Genomic DNA, 25049 nt, shown 5'->3' on the forward strand with positions numbered 1-25049 from the left:
GGTCAAGCTTCTGAAGTTCGCGGACGACACCTCCCTCATCGGACTCATCTTTGATGGTGACGAGTCCGCCTACATGTTGGAGGCTGACCACCTGGTGAAGTGGTGCAAGCAAAACAACCTAAAGCTCAACGCTCTAAAGACAGTGGAGATGGTTGTGGACTTCAGGAAGAATTCAGCCCCACCTGCCCACTCAGTGACTCCACAATTAACATTGTGGAGTCTTTCCGCTTCCTGGGAACTACAATCTCCCAGGACCTCAAGTGGGAGCTGAACATCAGCTCCCTTGTCAAGAAAGCACAACAGAGGATGTACTTCCTGCGGCAGCTGAAGAAATTCAACCTGCCAATGACAATGATGGTGCAGTTCTACACAGCCATCATTGAGTCCATCCTCATATCCTCCATCACCATCTGGTACGCTGCTGCCACTGCCAAGGACAAGGGCAGACTGCAGCGTGTCATTCGGTCAGCTGAGAAGGTGATTGGCTGCAATCTGCTGCCGCTCCAGGACCTTTACGCCACCAGGACTTTGAAGCGTGCTGGAAAGATTGTGGCTGACCCCTCCCACCCCGGACACAAACTCTTTGAGCCCCTCCCCTCTGGCAGGGGGCTGAGGTCCATCAGGACCAAAACCTCACGTCACAAGGACAGCTTTTTCCCCTCCGCCACTAGCCTTATTAACAAGGCCCGGAAACCACCCTGACTCTCTCCACACCCACCTCTGGCTCTACATGCCACTGTACTTAATCTGCTCTTTTATCTTAATTGTTAGATAATACTCTTATTTTATTACATCCTGCGTGTGTATATATACACATTATATATTTATACTTATATTGTCTGTTCTAACCTGTTTTTTTAACTTATTTTAGATGATGTGTGACATGCACCTACGACACCAAAACAAATTCCTTGTATATGTAAAAAATTTACTTGCCAATAAAGCTTTTCTGATTCTGATTAATAGTGTTTTACCTAACCTGGAGTTATGCTTTATTATTACTGTTGAATATAAAACAACAATGATTAACTACAGAAATGTCCTCACACAGATATGGTCATTGCTTTATGCAATTTGATACTTCATTTCCAGTAAGGTAATAGAAGCTTATTGCTTTAAGTTAATCTTTCACGTTAATTTTCAGATACAAATTAAAGGTCACAGACAGCAGTCATGACAGTCATAACAAACAATGTAGACAACAAGGTTGGGGGCTATATTGCACCACACAACGTTATCTGTAAATTCAAAGAAATTAAATTTTAATGGTGATTATATCAGCTGCTGTAACTTTAAGCCCAGTTCAGACCAAAGATTTGTGACAAGAAGAAACCATTTTAGAACGATGTCAACTGGTCAACATGTCAGCATTTTAGAGGGAGCTTAATGAGTGCCCTTGTGCATCGTATGTGGTTGAGTGAGCTAAAGAGTCATTTAAAGGTCCAGTGTGTAATGTGTTTGGTTGTTCATTATCAAAATCTGTTTCCCGTTCACAAAACCTTTTTCATGAATCTTTACCATCACCGTCTAAAATTTCCTTCGGGAATGACTAAAGTATCTATATATCCATCATCTATCCATCAATTCCAAGTATTCCTTTTGGCTTGAAATTTATCATTTGCATTCGCATGAACTGTGGTAGACGATTCATGCGCCATCTTGAAGTCGTTAGCCTGTAAGGGACATGCAGGACATACTGCTCCACCTTTTGCGTTTTCTCTATCACATGATAAACTCACAGGTGGTGCTAATGGGTATCGTACCTTCCCGGCCCCGGCACGTTTGAAGAAGGAAACATGGAGGACCACACGTATTCAAAATCCAAATTTCAGGAACAGTAGTCTCCTTCTTCGCCCAGAAAAAGGATATTGAAAAGAGCAAGAGACCGGCTTTTTGAAGCGTGAAGTAGCTACCATAGCTGTAATACCTACTTTGAACTGTGTGGTGCGAGAGAGTTGATTACGATATATGATCTCAACACTAGATGGGATAAATTCCTACACATTGGACCATTAAGAGAGGGAGCTGCGTTAGAACAAACTGGTAATCAAAGAAATGAAGTTTTTTGCAGTTATATCACTATCAAAAAATGTAACTGTAGCAAGTATCCTACTACTGCTGTCCTGCCTGAAAAGTTACAAGTTAGAACGGAAGAACAGACACTCGTTGCTATGCAGATAATATACCACCTCGTCACATTGGTATAAACTGGCAGGTTTCAGACTGTTGCAGACTGGTGTATTTCAACTCTACTCATCGCAAGTCTTTGGTCTCAACTGGGCTTTACAGGCTAGGCCAGAAAAAATGCTTTGACAAATGAGATTACTCAAGATCAAAACTGAAAAGCTGAAGAAATTCTTAAATTTAAAACATGTTCACCTGCAACATGCCACTGACCTGAATAAAGGAACAATGATTATGCCAAAGCAGGAGAGCACATCAACATCAAAATCCTGGGTCTACTATCATACATCAAGATAATGCTAACAATAAAACAATACACCTTCCAAAGATGTTGCAAGTTCCAGTTAGGCCACTTAATCACAGACCGTTTCCGCACTACAGTGTCTTTACAGTCATAACAGGCAACGACATAAACATACATATTGTCAACATAGAACAGGTGTACAATTGTCATTGAATAATTGGTTGAACAGTATTTCAACCTTAAATTTCCCCCATAGTTGCTTCAAGGTGTTGTTTTAGCACTGGGAGATATACACATAGTATTCTTTATCCAATTGCTCCGACTCTTCTTTGGAGCTACTGTATATAACATTTGCATTTTGTCAACATATTCACACCCTAAATGCCAAATCCTTAATTGTTTCACAATGCATTCAAATTAAATTGTTAATTTTCTTTTTTTTAAAGTCCCCACTGAATTTACATTCAGGAGTGTTTTCTGTATCTAGCACTGAATACTCGGAACCTTACTTTGTAAATTAGCCATATTCAAAACAATCAAATTCAAACTAAACTTCAACTCTTAGAAATATGAATTAGTGTCCTGCAAGCATTTCATGTTATTAATTCAATTCACATTATACTAGCATGTTCAGGTCTTTTTTTTTTTTAGAAACACAAAACACTAAACAACAGTGGTGATACTAGGGATGGCAGTAGCTCAGTCTATTGGAACTTGGCTTGTGTATCAAAGGGTTGCTGGTTCAACTCCCTGTGCTTGACCAAGTATGGAGTGTTGACTGGTAGCTGGAGACCCCTTTGTGGGTATCACCTAACAGGAGAAAGGCTCAATCTTATCTTCTTATTCCTTTTGTGGTCACCAAACACCTGAATGGTACAAGACAGTCACCTAGTGGACAGCAATGGGACATACTTAGCTTTTGGTTTTCTAACTTCATTTTACTGATTATACTTACAGATTTTTACTGAAGGGACACTTCCAATGCAGTAACTACTTTTTTACTGATTATACTTACATATGTTTACTGAAGGAACACATTCAATGCATGACTTACAGTACAGGCCAAAAGTTTGGACTAAGGCTGTCAAAATTGCTTAAAAATTAGGTTTGAATATTCCCTCTTAAATAACAACGAATATTCGAACTATTCGAACATCTGGTCAAAATTATGCAATATCCGGCCGAGCCGACGTCGCGCACGGCTCTTTTTTTGAGTTCGCCGACAACAGGACTCCTCAGAGCGACTGCAGGTCTCTCTGGTAAACTTACCGGGTTAAGATGAGCTCTTTTATGGTGAATGAAAGGCTCGATCCGACGAAGTAGGTTGTCAGTACCCGATCCGTTCCACCGGCACAATCCGTTCTGCGCATGTGCAAGATGACACGTATGCCATGACGTAGGCGCAGATGATAATGCTGCGTTCATGCCACCTCGGAATAACGGGCACCGCCCCCCGCTTACGTTGAAAAGCAGGCTACAGCTAAATTAAGACTTTACAGTAATAACAATAAAGACAAGTGTTGAGTGATTGGATTTTAAATGAGCACAAGTAAAGTAGAACTGACGTAACAGCTGTTATATATGTTAACGTTTATTTTCAAGTTTTATTTTGAGGGTCTTTTAAAGTTTACATGCTGTCTCAGCTAGCGGTTAGCCGAATTAGCTGTTAGCTAAACTAACGTTAGCTTAACTGTGGAGGCTAACGGCAGACCGCTACAATCAGCTAGCGGTTAGCCAAATTAACCGTTAGCTAAACTAACGTTAGCTTCCCGGTGGAGGCTAACGGCAGACCGCTATAATCACCTAGCGGTCCGCCGAATTAGCTATTAGCTAACTAACGTTAGCTGGAGGCTAGCGTGGGAACATGCTGCGCATGCGCAGAATGGATCGTGCAGGTGGAAGCGGTGCCGTTATTCCGAGGTGGTGGTGGCATTAACGCAGCATTATCATCTGCGCCTACGTCATGGCATACGTGTCATCTTGCACATGCGCAGAACGGATTGTGCTGGTGGAACGGATCGGGTACTGACATAAGTCAGTGAATCAAATCGAAGCATTGACGGCAATGCTGCTGCCACTTCTGCCGCTGTTTACCTTTTTCTTCTTCTTCTAGTCCGTAAAGGGCAGCGTCGGTAGCATTTGCTCATTAGCGCCACCGCTGTTCAGGAGAAGACTGCAGCTAGTGTCGCGACCACCAGCGCAGGTATAAATAGCCACGGCGATCTCATGTCACATTTCTTTGCTCCAGCTGGGCTGCGTCCAGTATGTAACGGCTTTCAGGCGCGCTAGCAAAGCAGACAGCCAGACAGCCTCTGCTACCGCGAGCGTTTTTTTTTTTTTTTTTAATTCGAATATTAATTTTCACCTTTCGAAATTCGTTTTTTTAAAACTATTCGAATATATATTCGAATTTAGAATATTCGTTGACAGCCCTAGTTTGGACACAGCTTCTCATTCAATGGGTTTCTTTATTTTCATGACTATTTACATTGCAGATTCTCACTGAAGGTATCAAAACTATGAATGAACACATATAGAATTATGTACTTAACAAAAAAGTGTGAAATAACTGAAAACATGTCTTATATTTTAGATTCTTCGAAGTAGCCACCCTTTGCTTTTTTTGATAACTCTGCAAACCCTTGGTGTTCTCTCAATGAGCTTCATGAGGTAGTCACCTGAAATGGTTTTCACTTCACAGGTGTGCTTTGTCAGGGTTAATTAGTGGATTTTTTCCCCTTATTAATTAAAAAGCAAAGGGTGGCTACTTTGAAGAATCTAAAATATAAGACATGTTTTCAGTTATTTCACACTTTTTTGTTAAGTACATAATTCTATATGTGTTCTTTCATAGTTTTGATGCCTTCAGTGAGAATCTACAATGTAAATAGTCATGAAAATAAAAAGGAAACACATTGAATGAGGTGTGTCCAAACTTTTGGCCTGTACTGTATACTATAACAGAGTATTTATACACTGTTAGTACAATATCTGAATACAACTACACAGTTTTTGTCTTGAAATGATGAATGTCACCATGAGCTGAATGTTCTCTCTTTAAAAAAAAAAAAAAACAGTCTAAATTGTATTGATCGATCAGCAGAGGGCAGTAAAGCACCACAACTCTGCCTCTGATTGGCTTACCCTGGTATTCGTACCCCAACACTAACCAATCCAACCAATGAAGGGAACGAGTACTAGTCAATCAGAGACAGGGGTAGGGCGGCTAATGCCTTCACCATCCTAGGAATGACAAATTTGCCAAGGCAATCAGCAAGGCGATCCAGGACAGCCGATACACCCAAACTACAGCCAATGCCATTCACTTTATCAGGGAAGGACAAAAGCCAGGGAAGACACCGAAAAACTGCTCTGTAGGTTTGCTCTCCACGGCCCGAGACTGGGCAATGACAGTCGACCTGGAAAGGCAGCTGAAAATCCCAACATACATCACCCAGTCCAAATTGAGACCTGACATCATCTTGGTCTCCGAGGCCACAAAACAACTAATCCTGTTAGAGCTGACAGTGCCCTGGGAGGAAAGGATGGAGGAGGTGCAAAAGAGAAAGAGGGAGAAATATCAAGAACTGGTGGAGGATTGTCGGAGGAACGGATGGAGGACCAGGTGTATGCCAGTAGAGGTGGGCAGTAGGGGATTTGCCAGTCACTCCCTGAGCAAGGCCTACGGCATGCTGGGTATGACAGGTGCTAGCCAAAGAAGAGCCATAGGCAACAACGTGGAGGCAGCAGAAAAAGCATCAGTAGACAGGCCGGGGTCTGATCAGCCTCGGTCGGGTTGCCAGGACGAGGGTGTCTGTTGCAAGACCAGAAACATCCAGTGACTCCTGGAAACAACACTGATGATGTGTCCAAGGTTGTGCATCAGAAGATGTTTCTGTAAACTATTGTTGGCTTCTTAAGTGCACAATAGAATAGAATAGAATACATATTTATTGTCCACCAAGGTAGACATTTTTCAGTCCATGTTTATGAGTTTGACTAAAGTTAAAAGAAGAAACCTTTTTTTTTTTTTATCAATTTTTTATTAATATTTTACTTTTTAACAGAACACCACATAAGACAGCCAGACAACAAGACAATACAAAACAAAAATACAAACACAAAAACAAACCTGTGGCCTGTGTTGAAAACAACTCAACGCTACTTTATGAAAATCCAAATCTTTTTTTCCAATATAAACAATATTTGGTTTTATAAAATTTTTAAATACTGTTTGAATCATTGCAAGTTTTGCAATTCATTCAGATATGTAGGTTTTATACACACTGTTTTCCTGTGGATGAACTGTGTTGAGTTAATAATTAACTAATACAAGCATCTGAGTTAGCAAGCTAGGTGAAATAGCAAGGGTTAGCTGAGTCACAAAAATAAAAATAACAGTTTAACATTTCTGTTGGTTGTATTTCTGTCTAACTTAAATCATAAATATCAGATTGTATTGGCACCAGGTATATAACAACATACAATGATTTACTCTTCTATTTGATATTCTGCTACCAAAAGTTATTTTCACTGTTAATGTTGTGATTTTATTCTTTATGCAGTTCGCAAAATCTGCAAGAGTATTTTGCATCCTCCATTTTGTTATAGAGCTCAACAGTGTGGTTCTGGAAGTAAAAATCCTTTAATAAATTTTCTCTAGGCCTCCAGGAAGAGAGCTCAGGCCCTGCAGCCCAAAAAGGATTTCCCCAATGGCCACCAATTTAAAAGAGACGCCTGTAAAACTGCTGCCAGGACACCTCAAACTGCAAGCAAGGTCGGTTATAACTATTTTTATTCTGATTTTTTTAAACAACCATGGACTTTTTATATTTGAAAAATGTCCTTCTAGCCGAAAAAAGAGATTCCAAACCTGTCCATTCCAAACAACCCATTTTTGGCCGAATCAAATGTTTTATGGTCACTGGTCATCTCGTAACTCTTTACATAAGCATTTAATGAAATGTCAATGGAGACTTTCATATTTTGATTTGCGGCAAGTCACAGACTCACTGTGGAGAGGTTATGCAGCTGTAACAAACAAACGTGGAGTACTCAGGAAGCACATGCAAATTTTTTGTTGGCTATCTCTGTTTCCTTGCTGTTGAAGAGGAATTGAAGATGCTGGATTGAATTGCTTCATATTTCTCTTGGTAAGTCATCAATAACATTAGATAACTCATCAGCTTGTCTAATAGCTAGGTAGCTAGCTAATTAGCTAGCTTTCTAAATCCTAATAGGGAATTTTTCAGTTTCATTTCTATGGTTGTGGCGGACGCATGTCATTAGTAGTATTATTTTAGTTATCACTTTACAATTACTAGGATAGTTAGCCTATTCTTGACATATCCCACTTTTAACCATCAACATGACCAAATATTTCATTGTATTTAAGATAAAGAATCTTGTGTATTTATTTCTTGTAACAAGTAAGAAAGATACCAAGAAGTCACATGTTTAGTGTTTGATGTTTTTAAATTATTTTAGGTTTTTATACCAAAACCATGTGAAATGAAATCACTTTGGTGGGATGTCTAAGTTTGAATCTGTTCCAGATATTTGCAGATATTAGTAGGCTAATTGAAGAATTTATTCATTTTTTAAATGATGGTGATGCTATTATCCATAACTCGGCAAAGACAGAATGAAGTGGGTTCCTAAATCCAAAGGTAAGGAGGTCAAAGGTCAGTATATATAATATATGTGTTAGGCCTGCACGATATTGGAAAAAAACTGACATTGCGATATTTTTTTCCCTGCGATATGAAAAAATGCTGTAATTTTTACAAGATGACATAAATAGCTCTATTTAGAAATATTAAACCATTCTCGACTACTGGGGTGATTTTGTAGGGGAGTGCATCTACATAGAAAATAAAAATGAAAAATTATATTTTCTTATGTGAACCATTCTTTGTTGAACTTTAATGCTTTACAAACATAAAAGCAAGTAAGCACTGTGACTAATCTTCTGAAGTGATTTTGGAGAAGGACATTAGATGGTTAAAGTGATGGTTCGGAGTAATTTACCCTAGGGTCCTTTGCACCATGAACTCGAGCCAAACACCCCCCCAGAAGCTTTTTTCACCTGGGTCTAACATTGGGCGAGTTAGCGTAGAGTAGCGTTAGCCGCTGAATAGCTTAGCGCAGGGGCTAATGGACCCACGTTTGTATCTCGTAAATGACCCCACTAATAATGCCCGAAATGATACCAAAGGTCTACACTAGTACAAATAGGTTATGCACTCCATAAAACGATGGATTGGAAAGTTTGTAAGTACACCAGAAGTTTATGAACACTTGCTTCTGCTCTCTTCTGTCTTGCTGCTGCTGCTACCTGCAGTTAGACGAGTGCTTAGGGCTGTCTACAAATTACTCCAACCGAAAAGAGATACAACAAAAATATGTATTAATTTAATGATTAAATAAGGTAATGTCTCCAAACTTACCTCAAATAGTACTTGTCTCCTGCTAGTTATATTACAGCACTTACTTTAAAAAATAAGTTAAATTAAAAATATATTTTGTTGCATCTCTTTTCGGTGTTGTAATTTGTAGACGCCCCTAAGCCCTCGCCCCGCGCAGCAACAACAGCAGAGAGCAGAAGCCAGCAGGCAAGTGTTATTTACATAAACTTCTGGGGGTACTTACAAACTTTCCAATCCATACGTTTGCGGAGTGCATAACCTATATATACTAGTGTAGACCTTTGGTATCATTGCTCGACATTATTAGTGGGGTCATTTGCGAGATACAAATGTGGTCCATTAGCCCCCGCGCTAAGTTATTCAGCGGCTAACGCGCCTACGCTTAACTCGCCCAATGTTAGACCCAGGTGAAAAAGCTTCTGGGGGTGTTTGGCTCGAGGCCATGGTGCAAAGGACCCTAGGGTGAAATTACTCAAACCATCACTTTAAATACGCTTGGCTGACTGACACAAGTATGCGTCATTGACTGCTCGCGCAGCGTAGCTGCGCTTACTTTCTACACGAAGAGCCTCACTTCCTGCCACAACAATACAAGCCACACGTTACATATTATCACGCTCTACGGTTCATATTAAGGGAGAAGGGGTCGGCGGTAACAATCATGTTAAAGGAGAACGGCGAAAGTTTGATTTCGAAACAAGCAGCAAAAAAGTTTTAGCGTCAACATTGCAACGTCCTGCGATGTGATTATCGTGGATTTGCACATCGCGATGTGGACGATGATACGAAATATCATGCAGCCATTTGTAAGTATTGCAATTCATTCAGCTACTGTATGTTGTCAGGGTACAATAGCGGATTCAAATCCACAACTCAGGACTCAAGAGGAACAGGTAAGATAAATTTACTTTTCAAAGAACAATCACGCAAAAGTACAAAATTGGCAGGCAAAATCGTCGTCCGGATACAGGCAAAAGGTCTAGGAAACACTGGGAAATACAAACTAGGAAAAACGCTGGAGAGTGAGTTACACAAGGTTCGTCAACAATCTGGTAACAGGTAAGTGAACACGGTGAGTATATATACAGGGGGAAAAGGTGACGATGATTACACACAGGTGAGACACATAAGGGGCGGGAGGGTAATCACACATGGCCGAAAGCAGACAAAGACGGGTAGACAAGTGACCTGAAATGAAAGCAAACAGAATTATTTCAAAATGAAACACTGTTTAATTAATAAAACGGCACTAGCTAGTATACAAAGTTAACAAGCTAGGTTAAAATAACGAGTTAACTGGGACAGAGGAAAAGATTAACGTTCCTGTTGGTTGTCAGTCTACAGCTAAATGATAATATCAGACTGTATTTGATTAGCAGCAGGCTACCCTAATACCATGATGCACTTTTTAATTTGATATCCTGCTGTTATATTTCACAGTTTTTAAATGTTGTGATTGGCCCGCCCACCGCAGCTGCTCACGCTATGTTGAGACTTGTTCGGTTACTACATCCGGAGCCTGGGCAGCCTCCTCGCCCAGGCAGCTGTCTCACGAAGCCTCGCTGTGCAGGTAGTCCGCTTGCAAAGCTCCGCGAGCTAGCGATCTGCAACTTTAGTTTTGGCTTCCCGTCTAAACCCGGCGTCAGTCAGACCCAGACTCAGATGAGGAGTCTGTTGGGCACCAGAATGGAGAAAATGGGTCCCATTATCTTCATATTTTGGACACAATAACAATCATTTAAAGTCACCAGCCTTCGATAAAGACGATAGATTTTTTTATTGAAAGAACAGCATTATACAAAAAAATGTAGAATCTAATGATAATTAATTAGTTTGTGGTTGTCTTAAACACCCAATAATTTCTACAGTTTTACAAAAAACATCAAACAAACAAAAACTCTATATATCACTACAAATTTGTATATGCAAATTCATATATAAACATCCATCCATCCATCTTCCATCCATTGTCCGCTTATCTGCTGTCAGGAGCAGCTCCAGCATATATAAACATGTTTGTAATATATAAATTCATAATAAAATAATTAATAATTCATGATTTTTTTTTTTTATCCAGCTTGTGTTCCTTTTGCTGTTCCTCTAAAATCGTCTCATGTTTCTTCATCAACTCTTTCTTTCTTTCCCCTTCCTTCTCCCTCTTTATTTTCTCTTCTCTCTTAGTCCTGTAGGAAAAAAAGCGACCGATTCTACTCTTGCTCAAAAAGCCAGAGTCTTTTAAGAACCACCGGTCACTTCTCAAAGTTTCCCCTTTCTTATTGTGTTCGTTGAAAGGCAGACCAAGAAATGAATACTCAGGATTCGTTCAGTTAAACTATAACAATCTTTAGTAAAATGATATTGCAAACAGATCTTTCATATGCATATGGATCAGCGCCGCTCCTGCGGACTTTCTCTCCCTAACCACCAACAAAGTCTTTCCGGGTCTGACACCGGACCTTCCTCTTTCCCTTTCTTTTATTCATCTTCAGGTTCCTCCCTCTCGCCATTGCGTGTGGGCGCGCCATTTGGTTGGATATCCCTCAGACTTTCTGTCTCCGAAAAGATAGAGGTTAGTGCCGCTAGAGATTGTCTGTTCCTTTAAGAGATTTTATTAGGTGCATTCTGTTCCAATTGTTTATTAAACAAATGAGGAGCACTTTTGCTCCACTAAATTTGAACCCGTCTTATCTTACACGTGCCAGACAGGAGGAAACAGCGAGGCCATCCCAGGCTACAGCACATTCTTATTCTGAACCCAATATATTTCTACAGTCTCCTTCCCTTTCTTTTCCTTTTCCTTGCCCCTTTCCAACTCACTTTCAGCCTCTAATTTGTTTTCTTATCCCTCCTGGAAAGGTACAACTGGGTACCCTTATTGGTACAAAGATTGACCAGGACAACCGAGCACTCAACTTAAATGTTGTTGTTTAAACGTTATAAGATAGTTAATTCAATATTTTGTTAATGCCAATCATTACGGACCTCTGTTATTGAATAAAAATCAGATACATACCTTTGAGTAATATGTTTGAAAGCCCCTGTATACGTTTTATAGGCATGTTGGTGAGACATTTTGGGATGGACATGGACAGACGCAGACCTGGGCAGATTACAAAATGAATGTGCCATGAAAATGGACTGTCATATCCTCTGAAATAGGTTTGACTTTGCAAGTCTGACTGGGCTATATGATTTAAAAAACAGGAAGCAAGTCAAGTCAAGTTTATTTATATACCACATTTAAAACAACCAGAGTTGACCAAAGTGCTGTAGAAATTGAAGATCACAACACACCAAGTAAAATAAAATCAAAATAAGTCATAAAATAGCACAAATAAAATAAAACTGCTATAAAAGCAAGACAATGCAGTACAACATATAAAAATAAAAGCATTTTAAAATAATTGAATAAAAAAATATATTAAAATGCTAAAAACCTCTAAGAAAGGCCATTGAAAACAAATATGTCTTGAGATGTGTTTTAATCTATCAGTGGAGGGGGGACATCTGAGACAAAGTGGAAGATTATTACAAAGCTTTGAAGCTTCCACAGAAAAGGCACGATCTCCCTTACCCACTAACCTCGACCGAGGAAAAGTTAAAAACAATTGATTCAAGGATCTAAGGAGGCCTGGAACTGGAGTAGATATATAATTCTGATATATACTGCAGATCATGACCATGTTTGGCTTTAAAAACAATTAAAAGAATCTTAAAATCAATCCTGTATTCAATAGGTAGCCAATGCAGGGATGCTAGAATCGGTGTGATGCTTTCTGTTTTCCTTGTGCCAGTCAGAAGTCTCGCTGCAGCATTTTGTACCAGCTGCAGGCGAGACAATGAGGACTGGCCAACACCCAGGTAGCAACACATATTCTAGAGTTATCCATACAAATATGCTAAACAAAGCAATGAAATGAAAGGGTTAACCCTATAATCAAACATTTCTTACAGTGCACGTCTTCACATTATTAAAAATGGTCATAGCAGTGCAAAGAAATCAGTTGATCTTTTTTGGAACATTTACTGTCTTAGTTATCATTTAAAGTGTGTTTGCACACAAGGGCAACCTTGATGCTTTGAAAAAAATGTATGCAACTTGGACTAAGGCATCAATAATGTAAAGATATGCCATCACCTGGCTTCACCAGATTTTGAGAAAGTTATCAGCTGATTTTCAGGGCAATGAGTAACCACAAACACCCACACATAAATACCAATGCTTTCCTGGTGCTACACATCTTTATATGGCTTTATACATTCAAAACACATCCATTTATGATTGTACTCTCAAATCAGAGAAAGAAAGATAAGCCTGGATGTGTATGAAGTTGTTTCAGTTACTGTACAGTTTAGTTAAATCATACTCAAATGTTCAGCCTTGGTGATTAAATGTGAACCAATGCATGTATAGTAATACTAATATAAAAGTCTGTATTTTTAACACTAGAACAGCCCGAGCCGTTTAACGTTGTGATTAATGCTAGTCTGGATCAACCACGGTTCAAAACACAGTTTATAATTTACACTCCCCGCCTTGTTATAAAATCCTACACTTGTTTTTATTTTCTGCTTTCTTTCTGGCCATTCTGTCATACTTTTCCTCCAACTGTTTAATTTGCTCTTCGAGAACTCTTTCATGCTCTGCCTTTATTTGTTGAATCATCTTCTGCTGCTCTTCCTCCTCTTTTTTCTTTTCCATCTCCTTCCTTTCCTCCTCCCTTCTCTTCTCCCATTCTTTCCTCTCCTCTTTTTTCTCTACCCACTCCTTCTCTATATCCAGCGTTCTCTTTTCCAAATCTATCTGTAGCTTCTCCATTGTGCTGTTTAATGCTTCGTTCTTCTTCAACATCTGCTCCATTTTTGTCCTGTCCCTATCCCTTGCCATCTCCATCTCCTTCATTTTCCTCTCACTTTCCCTCTTCAAAACAATAATATCATGTTCTACCCTTTTTCTGTCTCTTCTCTCTTCCTCAATTTCAGCCTGGAATTTCTCAGTAATGTTTTTGATTATTTCTTCATATTCGACTCGTAATTTCTTCTCCAGTTGTTCTTTCTCTTTGCGTATTTGCTCCTCTTTCTCTTTCAGGATGCGTTTTTTCTCCTCTTCGATTGCCCTTTCTGCCTCTTGGTACAGTTCATTGGTGTAGTGGCTTCCTCCGTTCTTCTGGACTATGGTTCTGATCTTCTTAAGAAGCTCGGTGACCTGTGAGCGATTCTCCAGATCATTATTAAAGACATGGTACTGACCATTGCACCTGGCCACAAGTTCCTGCATGTCTGGGCTCTCCTTCATGAACTCCTCAATAGTGGTGTTTTTAAGAAGGTCACCATAAGTAAAGAGAACCATGCTGTATTTGTCTGCATCTTGGCCAAACATTTCTTGGATCTTCTGCACTGTTTGCTTTTCCTCTTCTGTGAATCTGCCCAGCACGACGACAACCAAGAAGATATGGGGTCCAGGTGAAGAATAGGAGATGCACTGGCTGATGTCTTCATGTGTTTTATCCTGGGCCAACCTGGTGTCAGAGAGACCTGGGGTGTCAATAACAGAAACCTTTTGTCCATCCACTTCAGCATAGGCCTTAGAGCACTCATCAGTCATAGACTTGGCGCTGAACTTTGATTCAAAGCAGGTACACCCAAGAATGGTGTTTCCTGTGGCACTCTTCTCAATTCCAGTCTTCCCCACCATCACAATCCTCAGCTCCTCATCATTTTGTAGAATAGCTTCTGTTTTCAAGGATGATGAATATAAAATTAGAAGTTACCATTTAAGCATTTGTAAGTTTTGTCAGTGTCAATGGGAGACTTTTCTCCCCTGAAATACAACCCTCATATGTCACCAGGGCCCTGTATTGGCTGTAGTATATGTATTGTATGTATGTACACGTAGTTATGACGAGAGCAAAGCAGGAAGGGATTTAGACCCAGAAAATCCAATAAGGGTGGGCAGGAGTGGACATGGATAGGTCAAACAAACGCAGGGGACCACTGTTCATGTCCCGTTTGGAGATCACAGTAAACAGCAAGTTTTTTTAAACTTAACTTTACCGTTAACAACATGTTTAAAACAGCCACCATTACCTTTTCTGGTTTAGATATGAGGACAGTAAACACTCCTGTGGGTCGGATTAGGGGGGAGGGGCAAAGTAATTTAAAAGATGACACTGATTCTTCAGCCTTCTTCAGCAAAGGAGTTCAAAATCTGAGGGGTACAGACTGTAAACCAGGTCCCCTTTAGTCCTAAAAGTAAATGTAACCGAACGAATACGCTGCATGTTTTAAATAGCGTTTAAAATAAAAGAATAACGAAAAGCAATATGTGGCGGGCGGTGTCGATTCTGTGGCGCACCGCCACAAATTAGTCTATGTGTTGGAAACACTGCGTTACTGATGAATTCGTGGGTTAGCCCAGAGTTGTTAACCGTGGTCCAAACAATCATACTAAAAATAACAGCGTGTTGAACGATGTCATAATCTTACCCACCAAGAATTTGCTAAAGTTATAGACCAAGCATTAGCATTAGCTACTTGTCAACCAGCACCTTTACAGTAGGCCCTATAGCAATTTTCCTCTTCTGCCCCCCTACAGGTTGGAAGCGGTATTGTCCATTACTGTTACCATTACCATCATTCTTATCTCTCATTTGAACTACAGATTCGCTACCCGATCTGGCAAACTTGTATAGTGCGGTTATAGCCGATAGAGAGACGCAAAGCGAATGCAGAAGTGCTGTTCACCCTGTTATGAGTTGATGATCCACTGAAACGATTTTGGAACCATTATCCCTCATGCCCTCTTCGGTCATTTTTGTATATTTTTCTCAAGTTTTTTTTTTCATTTTGTGATCATTTTTGCTGTGTTACTTCTTATGGCATGACATTTTGTAGGAATCCTTTTCAGTCAAATTTTTTAAATCCAGTGTTTTTTACTCTTACATGTCTTTTATACTTAAATGATTCATTTTGTACCCTCTGGACACCTTCGAGGCAAAAATGTCCATGCACACAAAAACTGTTATTAAATCATCATATATCAATATTTTTTTCTGATTTTTTCATAAATCACTTAAACAACTTCTTACCTAATCAAAACCACCAAACATTCAATCATTTTCAGGATTTTAACCCTTTAAATGCCAGTTTATGTATTTGAAGTATGTCATTATTTATAAAAAAAAACACAAAAAATGATTTTTTTTCCCATATAATGAATAATATGTAGATGGGGCTTTGGTGGTGATTAGAGGCTTGCATATGTCAAAGATAAGCAACAAAACTGATTTGATTGCATTAGTATTTTTTATGTAATTCCAGATACTCCCTCTGGACAACTTCGAGGCAAAAATGGCCCCATTGACTTCCATTATAACCACATGTTTTGATCTCACTGCCTTTACAGTATAAAACCATGCATTCTGTAATGTCAGCATTTCATTTGGAAGTGTGTGTGTGTGTATGTATGCGTGTGTGTGTGTGTGTATGTATGCGCGTGTGCATGCATGCATGTCTGTGTGTGAGAGAGAGTTTGTGTAAATCTGTAAACAAACAATGATAATTTTAGTGGTGAAAAAAGCGCACCTTACTTTTGCCAGTTATATTATGGAGCCCTTTTTGTGGGGGGTGTGTGTGTGTGTGTGTGTGTGTGTGTGTGTGTGTGTGTGTGTGTGTGTGTGTGTGTGTGTGTGTGGGGGTGTGGGGGGGGGGGTGCATGCATGTGGCTGTGTTGTGAGAGAGTTTGTGTAAATCTGGGTGAAAAAAGGCTTCTTTGAAGGATGCATTTCATGTGTCTTTGAAGACGTGCTTGAATAAAAACATTGTCCCTCCTGCATTTGTTGTAAAACAAAACAACCATTAGTGTGTTCATGCACCTGGCTCTAGAGAAGGAGAAAGACCTGGAGCAAAGAGAAGGAGCCTTTATCTTCCAGCCAACTGCAGGACTCATCTGAAGATGACACAAGTTTCTGGAGTCTGACAAAATGGTCACTGGTGTCCTCCAACTCTGTGAGTGCCTCTAACCCTTCTCTCTGAAAGTGAGAGGGCACTGAAGATCCTGTCCATCCTAACATTGAATGGACAGTGAAGAATTGGCAAGTCTGGTCTCCATCTAATACTGAGGCCGCTTGGAGCGCAACATTCAAGCACCGACGCATGATAGCCCACGAGATATGCCATATCAAGAATCCATGATGTAGCATCCTCTGTCGATGTTTTCTTCACTCCTGACTTGATCCAGCTGATTCAGGAAATGCAAACGGACGCGGGGGGGTTCAAAACCAGTAGGGAGGTGTGGAGTGCTTAAGGGTGCTCAAGAGAGGTACAGGGACTTCACACTTGGCTGGTGTGTACCGGTCCAAAGGGGAATCCACCCAGGAGCCTGTGGGATGTCCATAGTGGGAGACCAGTCTTCAGGGCCACCATGTCCCACAAACCATTTGAAATGGTGCCAGTTTACAGCACATGCAGGAGACAATGTTTTTATTCAAGCACGTCTTCAAAGACACATGAAATGCATCCTTCGAAAGATGCCTTTTTTCAGCCCTAAAGTGATCATTGCTTGCTTACAGGTTCACGCAAACTCACACACACACACACACACACACACACACACAAACACACACACACACACACACACAGAGCTCCATAATATAACTATAATTTCATGCATCGGCCTACAAGGGCAAAATGGTTGAATCTGGTGAAATACTGTAAAAATGTCAAATATGACTAGTTTTCTTCCAAATGAAATGCTGATATTACAGAATGCATGGTTTTATACTGTAAATGCAGTGAGATCAAAACATGTGGTTATAATGGAAGTCAATGGGGCCATTTTTGCCTCGAAGGTGTCCAAAGGGAGTATCTGGAACTACATAAAAAATACTAATGCAATCAAATCAGTTTTTTTGCTTATCTTTGACATATCCAAGCCTCTAATCAACACCAAAGTCCCATTCCCCTATGATTTATTTTATGGAAAATAATTAATGTTTTGTTGGGTTTTTCATAAATAATTGTTACTTCAAAGATTTAAAACTGGCATTTAAAGGGTTAAAATCCAGAAAATGATTAAATGTTTGGTAGTTTTGAGCAATTTAGAAGTTGTTTAAGTGATTTATGAAAAAAAAGCAGAAACAAATATTGATATATGATGATTTAATAACAGTTCTTTGGACATGTACATTTTTGCCTCGAAGGTGTCGAAAGGGAGTATCTGGAACTATGTAAAAAATACTAATGCAATCAAATTAATTTTGTTGCTTATCTTTGACATATCCAAGCCTCTAATCCCCACCAAAGCCAAATCTAGATATTATTCATTATATGGAAAAAAAAAAGTTTTTTTGTGTTTTTTGTAATAAAAAATGAAATACTTCAAATACATAAACTGGCATTTAAAGGGTTAAAATCCTGAAAATGATTGAATGTTTGGTAGTTTTGATTAGGTTACAAGTTGTTTAAGTGATTTATGAAAAAAAGCAGAAAAAAATATTGATATATGATGATTTAATAACAGTTTTTGTGTGCGTGGACATTTTTGCCTCGAAGGTGTCGAGAGTACGTTTTTGTAAGGAGGGCATGAGGGTTATTTTAAGGTACAAAATAATCTTTGGTGTTGGATCGATTAATATCGAAATCAATCAATATTAATAAACTAGAAAATGCATTTCCTGCAGAAAATGCGTGGGAATGCTGAATAGCTGAATTGCTAAAGCTAAACTGGATGAATAGCCTAAATCCTTAAGAAGAAGTTGAAGTAGTGAGAATAGTTGAAAAAGAGGAAATTGGTTTAATAAAACTAGTTAAAATCTTGTGCTAAACTGAGCTGTTGGCTTTAAAAGTTGAATAATGACAAGAGATGTAGAACATTGTGAGGTCTGAGTATATTTTCTAACTGATAATGACTCACAAATGCAGAAATATGAAACAAATTGTATGAAAAATCTTAAAGCTCAAATGCATTGCACTGCACTGCTGAAACATCTGGAAAAATGTCAGAGTTGGAAGCTAAACTGCATTACCTAAGTGAAGAGCTAAAATACATTGTTAGAAAAGCTTGAAGGTGAACTGTAATACTGTCAAAGATGAAAGTTGAAATGAATTATCTGAAAAGGCTGAATGAAGAAATGCTTTGTATTATTATCAGACATACACTGCATAGAATGAAAAAGCATAAATCTAGCTGAGATGAGATGTGAAATATATTAGGTGAAAATAATGGGGCTGAACAAGAGGAAAGAGAGAAGGAGAGAAGAAGCAGCAAGATCTCAAATAAAGGCTCAGACTGCCAAAACGATAACTGCTATCAGTCAATTGACGTCATCCTGAGCACCACAAGGCCTTTGTGGAGAGAGAGAGAGAGAGATAGAGAGAGACAGAAGGAGGGAGAGAGAGAGAAGGAGTGAGGAGGGAGGGGGAGAGACAGAGAGGTAGAGAGGGAGGGAGACAGAGACAGAGAAGGAGGGAGGAAGACAGAGAAGGAAGGAGGGGGACAGAGAAGGAGGGAAGGAGACAGAGACCGAAACAGAGAAGGATGGAGAAAGGGAGGGGGAGGGAGGGAGGGAGAGACAGAGAAGAAGGGAGGAAGACACAGAGAAGGAGGGAGGGAGACAGAGAAAAGACAAAGATGGAGGGATAGAGGAAGGGAGTGAGGGATGGAGACAGAGACAAAGAACGGGGACGGGAGGGAAGAAGGGAGGGATGGAGTTAGACAGAAGGAGGGAGGGAGACAGAGGGAGGGAGGAAGGGAGACAGAAGTAGTGAGGGAGACAGAGACAGGGAAGGAGGGAGGAGGAGGGAGACAAAGACAGAGGAGGGAGGGAGACGGAGGGAGGGAGACAGACAGATAAGGAGGGAGACTGACAGACAGACGTGGAACGCAAAGGATATAGACTAATGTTCATATTAATACCTGTAGTATTCAAGTTGACTGTCTGTGAAAGGGTTGTCATGGCTACTAATGACGTGTGACCATGTTTGCAAACACCCTTTGATGTCTGTGATGAGATCTCTTTGAAGTGTAATCAGTTAACGACCAGAGCACCTGCTGTTAATAGTCACCTGTGGCACACTGCAGCTATTCAGAGACACTGACAGCAAGCTCTCAAATAAAGGCTCAGACTGCCAAAACGATAAGGGGTATCAGTTAAATGACGTCATCTAGAGCACCACAAGGCATTTGTGAACATATCGGTATAAAATTCATGTGGATAAACTTAAAAATGTGGGCATATCAGTGATTTAAAAAAGTGGTTCGCTCTGCATTTCACTCGGAAATGGGGAGAATGTTTAACAGGGCAGCGAATGGAGGAAGGTGTGGAACTATTGTCATTTGGAAGCTCAATGAGCGAAAAGTAAAACACGTGTCACAAAACTGAGCACATTGCCTGAAACTAGATAAAAATCCCTACGGGTTGATGTATAAATTGTGTATGACAAGTAGATATTGTGGGCGTGAGAGCAATTTATAGAGAAGGGACAAAGATATTTTTTTCAACGCTCTGTGCTCTGGCTATGACATCATCCACTCACCCATTTTAAACACAAAAAATCCTGAAATAATCACTAAACTTAAATAGCTTTTTCACAAAAACTGTAAAAGATATCAAACTGAAAAGTATTTTGTGAACATTTTAAAATGTCTGTAGGTGAAAGTATGAAGGAGCTGAACATTTTAGGAGCGGAAGAAGATTTTAAGGATTTCAAGCATGCTCTCATTGACTTTAATGTTTAAAAAAGTGTTAAACAGCTTAATATTTTAAAAAGTATAAATAGTAGAAAAAAAGTTGAAGAAGTCCCATCATTAGATGAAAGAGCTGAACATTTTAAAAGTTGAATGGTTTTAATAGCTGAACATATGCAGAAGTTACGGAGAGCCAAAACACTTACGGAATAATAAAAATTGGCCAAACAGAATAAAAATAGTTGGAATGCTGCTGAATGATCATTCCCACTAATGAGGTCTCTGTTGTATTTCTGTGTTGCAAAGTGGCATGTAATAAATCACAAAATGATGCAATGTGGCAGAAAAAAAGAGTTGTATTATGTTTACTGACTAAACCCCCACCCCTCCCCCCGAATCTTGGGTTTGGTGTATCGTTACAGCCCTAATAATTATTGCCAGTAAAGTATTGTAATTTTAATGATAAACTTCTTTAGACTTACAAAGTTCTCAATGCTTCGGTTTACATTTAGGGACCCTCATTATGCTACTGTTGAAGTTTGGTGATATTTTGAGCCTTTTTATTGGTACAAAATAGCGATCTGTTTTTACTTTCCCTGTGCTCCAAATACTAGCGTTGTAAGCTAATCAGCGGTCCGCGCTAGCTTCTTTCAAGCTACAAACACATTCGATGAGCATGAAAACATGTCCCAGAGAACGATCGAATGGGTACACATCTGTTATTATCCCATAGGTTCATTTTGTCCTTTAACAGTGACATGTAAACTATTTACGCAAGTTCGAAAACCAGGGTGAAAATTAATGAGTGACTTTGTAAAAAAAATAATTAGAGATTTTTTTTCTCACCTTCTTGTCTGGCCACAGTTTCCTTTTTGTTATCCAACTCGTTCTGTTCCTTTTGCTGTTCCTCTAACATCTTCTCCTGTTCTTTCTTCAACTCTTTGTCTTTCTTTTCATTTATTTCCTTCTCCTTCTGTTCCTTCTCCCTCTTTATTTTCTCTTCACTCTTACTCTCCTTTCCTTTCTTTTCCTTTCTCCCCTCCTCTGTCCCCTCATTGTCTCTCTGTTCCTCATCCCCTTTTATCTCCTTGCTTCTTTTCAACTCCGATGTTCTCTCCATCTCTACCCTACTATTTTCTTCTTTCTCCCTTTTAGCCCGGAATTTTTCCACTATATTTCGAAGCCTTTCTTCATATTCTGCTCGTAGATTCATCTCCATTTCTTCTTTCTCTTTGCGTATTTGCTCCTCTTTCTCTTTCAGTATGCGTTGTTTCTCCTCTTCGATTGCCCTTTCTGCCTCTTGGAACATTTCATTGGTGTAGTGGCTTCCTCCGTTTTTCTGGACTATGGTTCTGATCTTCTTAAGCAGCTCGGTGACCTGCGAGCGATTCTCCAGATCATTATTAAAGACATGGTACTGACCATTGCACCTGGCCACAAGTTCCTGCAGGTCTGGGCTGCCCTTCATGAACTCCTCAATAGTGGTGTTTTTAAGAAGGTCACCATAAGTAAAGAGAACCATGCTGTATTTGTCTGCATCCTGGCCAAACATTTCTTGGATCTTCTGCACTGTCTGCTTTTCCTCTTCTGTGAATCTACCCAGCCTGACGACAACCAAGAAGACATGGGGTCCAGGCGAAGAATAAGAGATGCACTGAATTATGTCTTTATGAGTTTTATCCTGGGCCCACCTGGTGTCAGAGAGACCTGGGGTGTCAATAACAGCAACCTTTTGTCCATCCACTTCAGCATAGGCCTTAGAGCACTCATCAGTCATAGACTTGGCACTGAACTTTGATTTAAAGCAGTTATGCCCAAGAATGGTGTTTCCTGTGGCACTCTTCCCAATTCCAGTCTTCCCCACCATCACAATCCTCAGCTCCTCATCATTTCGTAGAATAGTTTCTGTTTGAAAGGATGAAGAATACCAAATAAGACTTTATATGATTGCATATCAATCAATACAGTGATATCAGAAATAGTAGTCTTTGACATCCTTAAGGAAGAAAGTGCAACTCCAGATTCTTTGAGAAAGAGAAAACTATTTGCACAGTTTTATGTAAAATGTTCTCATATATTTTCTTATTTCTCGATGCAGTTGCACAAAGGTTTTTGTTAGCAATAACTCCTACGGGTGATTGCAATACTGTTGAGTAACATTTAAATCAAACATAAAGGTCGTAGGGTGTCGAAATGAACCCTTAAATTTTGCCCCAATTCAGCAGTTTAGAAGCACTGCATACAACACTACATGCACATAATATTCAGGTTTTTGCCCTAATTTCGAAAAAGACGATATTCCGACTAAGCTCTTTACACGGTGAAGTGAATATTCCTGTTTACATGTAACTGTGCAAAATAAGATTTTTTCAAAGTTTACCAGCAGTGGCGGACTTGTTGGACCGTGTAAAAACAGCGTCCCTCTTTCATTCTTTCCTTTTGGCTGGTTGATTTGTGTACAGCGACCATAGCAACGCACAGAGCTGACTGTAAGCCGTAAACAGGCAAGAGGCCGCAAACTGTGGTAAAAACCCTGCATATTACAAATACACTGCATACATGTCCAAAGAATGTCTCTAAAATATGAATAATACCAGAATATCCCACGTCTTAATCGGAAAATGCTATATTCGGAAAAGGCCTTTTTAACCTTTATGCTGAATATCCAAACAGAATATGTTGTTTACATGACACTTATCAAACCCAGAATATTAGCATATTCTGAATAATAGTGGAATATTGGTGTGCATGTAAACATACTCAGTCTTTCACCTAGTGGTGGTGAGTGATGTTGCTGTTCCATGTGTGAGTGTATTTATTGGGTACTTTGATGGATACAAGACTTTGCCCTCAATAGATTTTAAAAATAGCATCACATTTGGTGCCTTGTTCTGCATTCAAAAATTCTTCTCAAATGCTTTGATGAAATGGAAGGGATTATTAACATTCTACAGTTGTCAAATATTTAGTTTGACACCCTTTGTCTTATAAATTAACTTGCACATGTGATGTGAAAGAGTTAAATCTGACAGAAAATTGTTAAGGTCCGATAACCTGTCAGTAACCGTAATAGTTGAACATTAAGAGTTACACTGATGTGTCTCAGTAGTGAACATGCATAGAGTCAAGAGATCCCTTTTGAATTGTAAATGATTTAAGGGAGGCACAGGCTTCATGTAGCATGTTTGTCACAAATAGAGATAAAAAACATATTAAACACAATTTTGAATCAAAGAACCATATAAACATGAACATAGTCATGTCATGACTTACCATTGCTGCAATGTTTGCTTGCCATATTCGGGTTTAAGCGTAGAGAGTCGATACTGCGGCTGAAGTAAAAGTCCTTCTGGTGCTGCACCTCTTTATATGGCTTCATGCATTAAAATACATCCATTTATGATTGCACTATAAAGTCAGAGAAAGACAGATAAACCGGGATGTGTATGGAGTTGATTCAGTTACTGTACAGTGTAGTTATATCATAATTAACCATTCAAATTTAGCCTTAGTGCTGGAAAGTGAACCATAATATATGTATTTATAGAAATACTCTTTGGTCTGTCTTTTGAAGTCTCTTGAATGTTAATTTACATACAAATGGTCAGCCTCTTAAGTTCTACTTTCATACAATGGACATAAATTATTGACTTTCAGAGCCATGCATCACTTGTGTCTTGGACACACATTTATGTTCGTGGTGTGTTCCAGCCTTAGCGTAATAGATGAAGAGACACTTTAACTGCCCACTATGATGGCACTATTCTGCCCTACAAAGGCAAAAGACCTTAACTCGTGAGTGAGGAACTGAAAAATGACTTCTCAATTATAGGTAGGACACAGGAAATCTGGCAATTAGATGTTTTAGTAATGACATTTATCTACATGAAAAATCTTGAGCTCAAACTTTGTTGACCTCTATTTTGAAGTTACTGTACTCTGCCTTTTTATTGTCTGCAAAAAGTGACATGTCACACCAAGGCAAGAGGCAGTAACTTCCACATTATCTATATTTGGTTGCTGATCACCATTCACAAAATCATTATAGTAACACGTGTGTGTGTGTGTGTGTGTGTGTGTGTGTGGTAACACCTAGATATAATGTGGAGATAATTTCATATACAGTATTTTGATGATTTACAATTAGTTATAGCCATCTACATATTGCTATCCTGTACCCTAACTCAATTTTAGCGTTCCAAAACAAAGTCGAAGCGCAGTAAAAGCTGTTACGGGGTTCCGCCTTTGGTTTCTCTGGGGATTTAGGAAGTCACTGTTAAGACAACCCATTATTTTCTCGAAAAAACAAAGAAATTGACTCAAGATCCTCATCTGCATGATAAAGGATGTCTTGAATGACCCAAAAATATCACAAACGCATTTTCGACCAAAAGCTAAGTTACTTCCTTTTGCCTTTGCAGGGCAGTACTGCTGGTAAACATTAGCTAATTATGATAAGATTTGCAGAATAGCAGTATTTAGGGTTTTAAGCCTATGACTTTGCTGC

General features: G+C 39.4%; 2 protein-coding genes across 3 annotated transcripts in view; both read right to left on the reverse strand.

Moving 5' to 3' along the window:
- The window catches only part of LOC120565600 (GTPase IMAP family member 4-like), a 54835-nt gene that overhangs the window by 12800 nt on the left and 16986 nt on the right, over positions 1-25049 (reverse strand). The window lies entirely within an intron of this gene.
- Positions 11876-25049, reverse strand: part of LOC120565877 (GTPase IMAP family member 8-like) — a 32549-nt gene continuing 19375 nt past the window's right edge. For both annotated transcript variants that reach the window (XM_039811963.1, XM_039811961.1), the window contains 3 exons: positions 23816-23950; positions 21389-22447; positions 11876-14589 (listed from right to left, as the gene is read on the reverse strand). In XM_039811963.1, the coding sequence (XP_039667897.1) occupies positions 13397-14589; positions 21389-22447; positions 23816-23921 (2358 nt within the window). In that variant the 5' untranslated portion in view covers positions 23922-23950 and the 3' untranslated portion in view covers positions 11876-13396. The remainder of the gene's footprint in view (positions 14590-21388; positions 22448-23815; positions 23951-25049) is intronic.

The sequence above is a fragment of the Perca fluviatilis genome, chromosome 9 (genome assembly GCF_010015445.1).
Source record: "Perca fluviatilis chromosome 9, GENO_Pfluv_1.0, whole genome shotgun sequence".
NCBI classification, from domain to species: domain Eukaryota; kingdom Metazoa; phylum Chordata; class Actinopteri; order Perciformes; family Percidae; genus Perca; species Perca fluviatilis.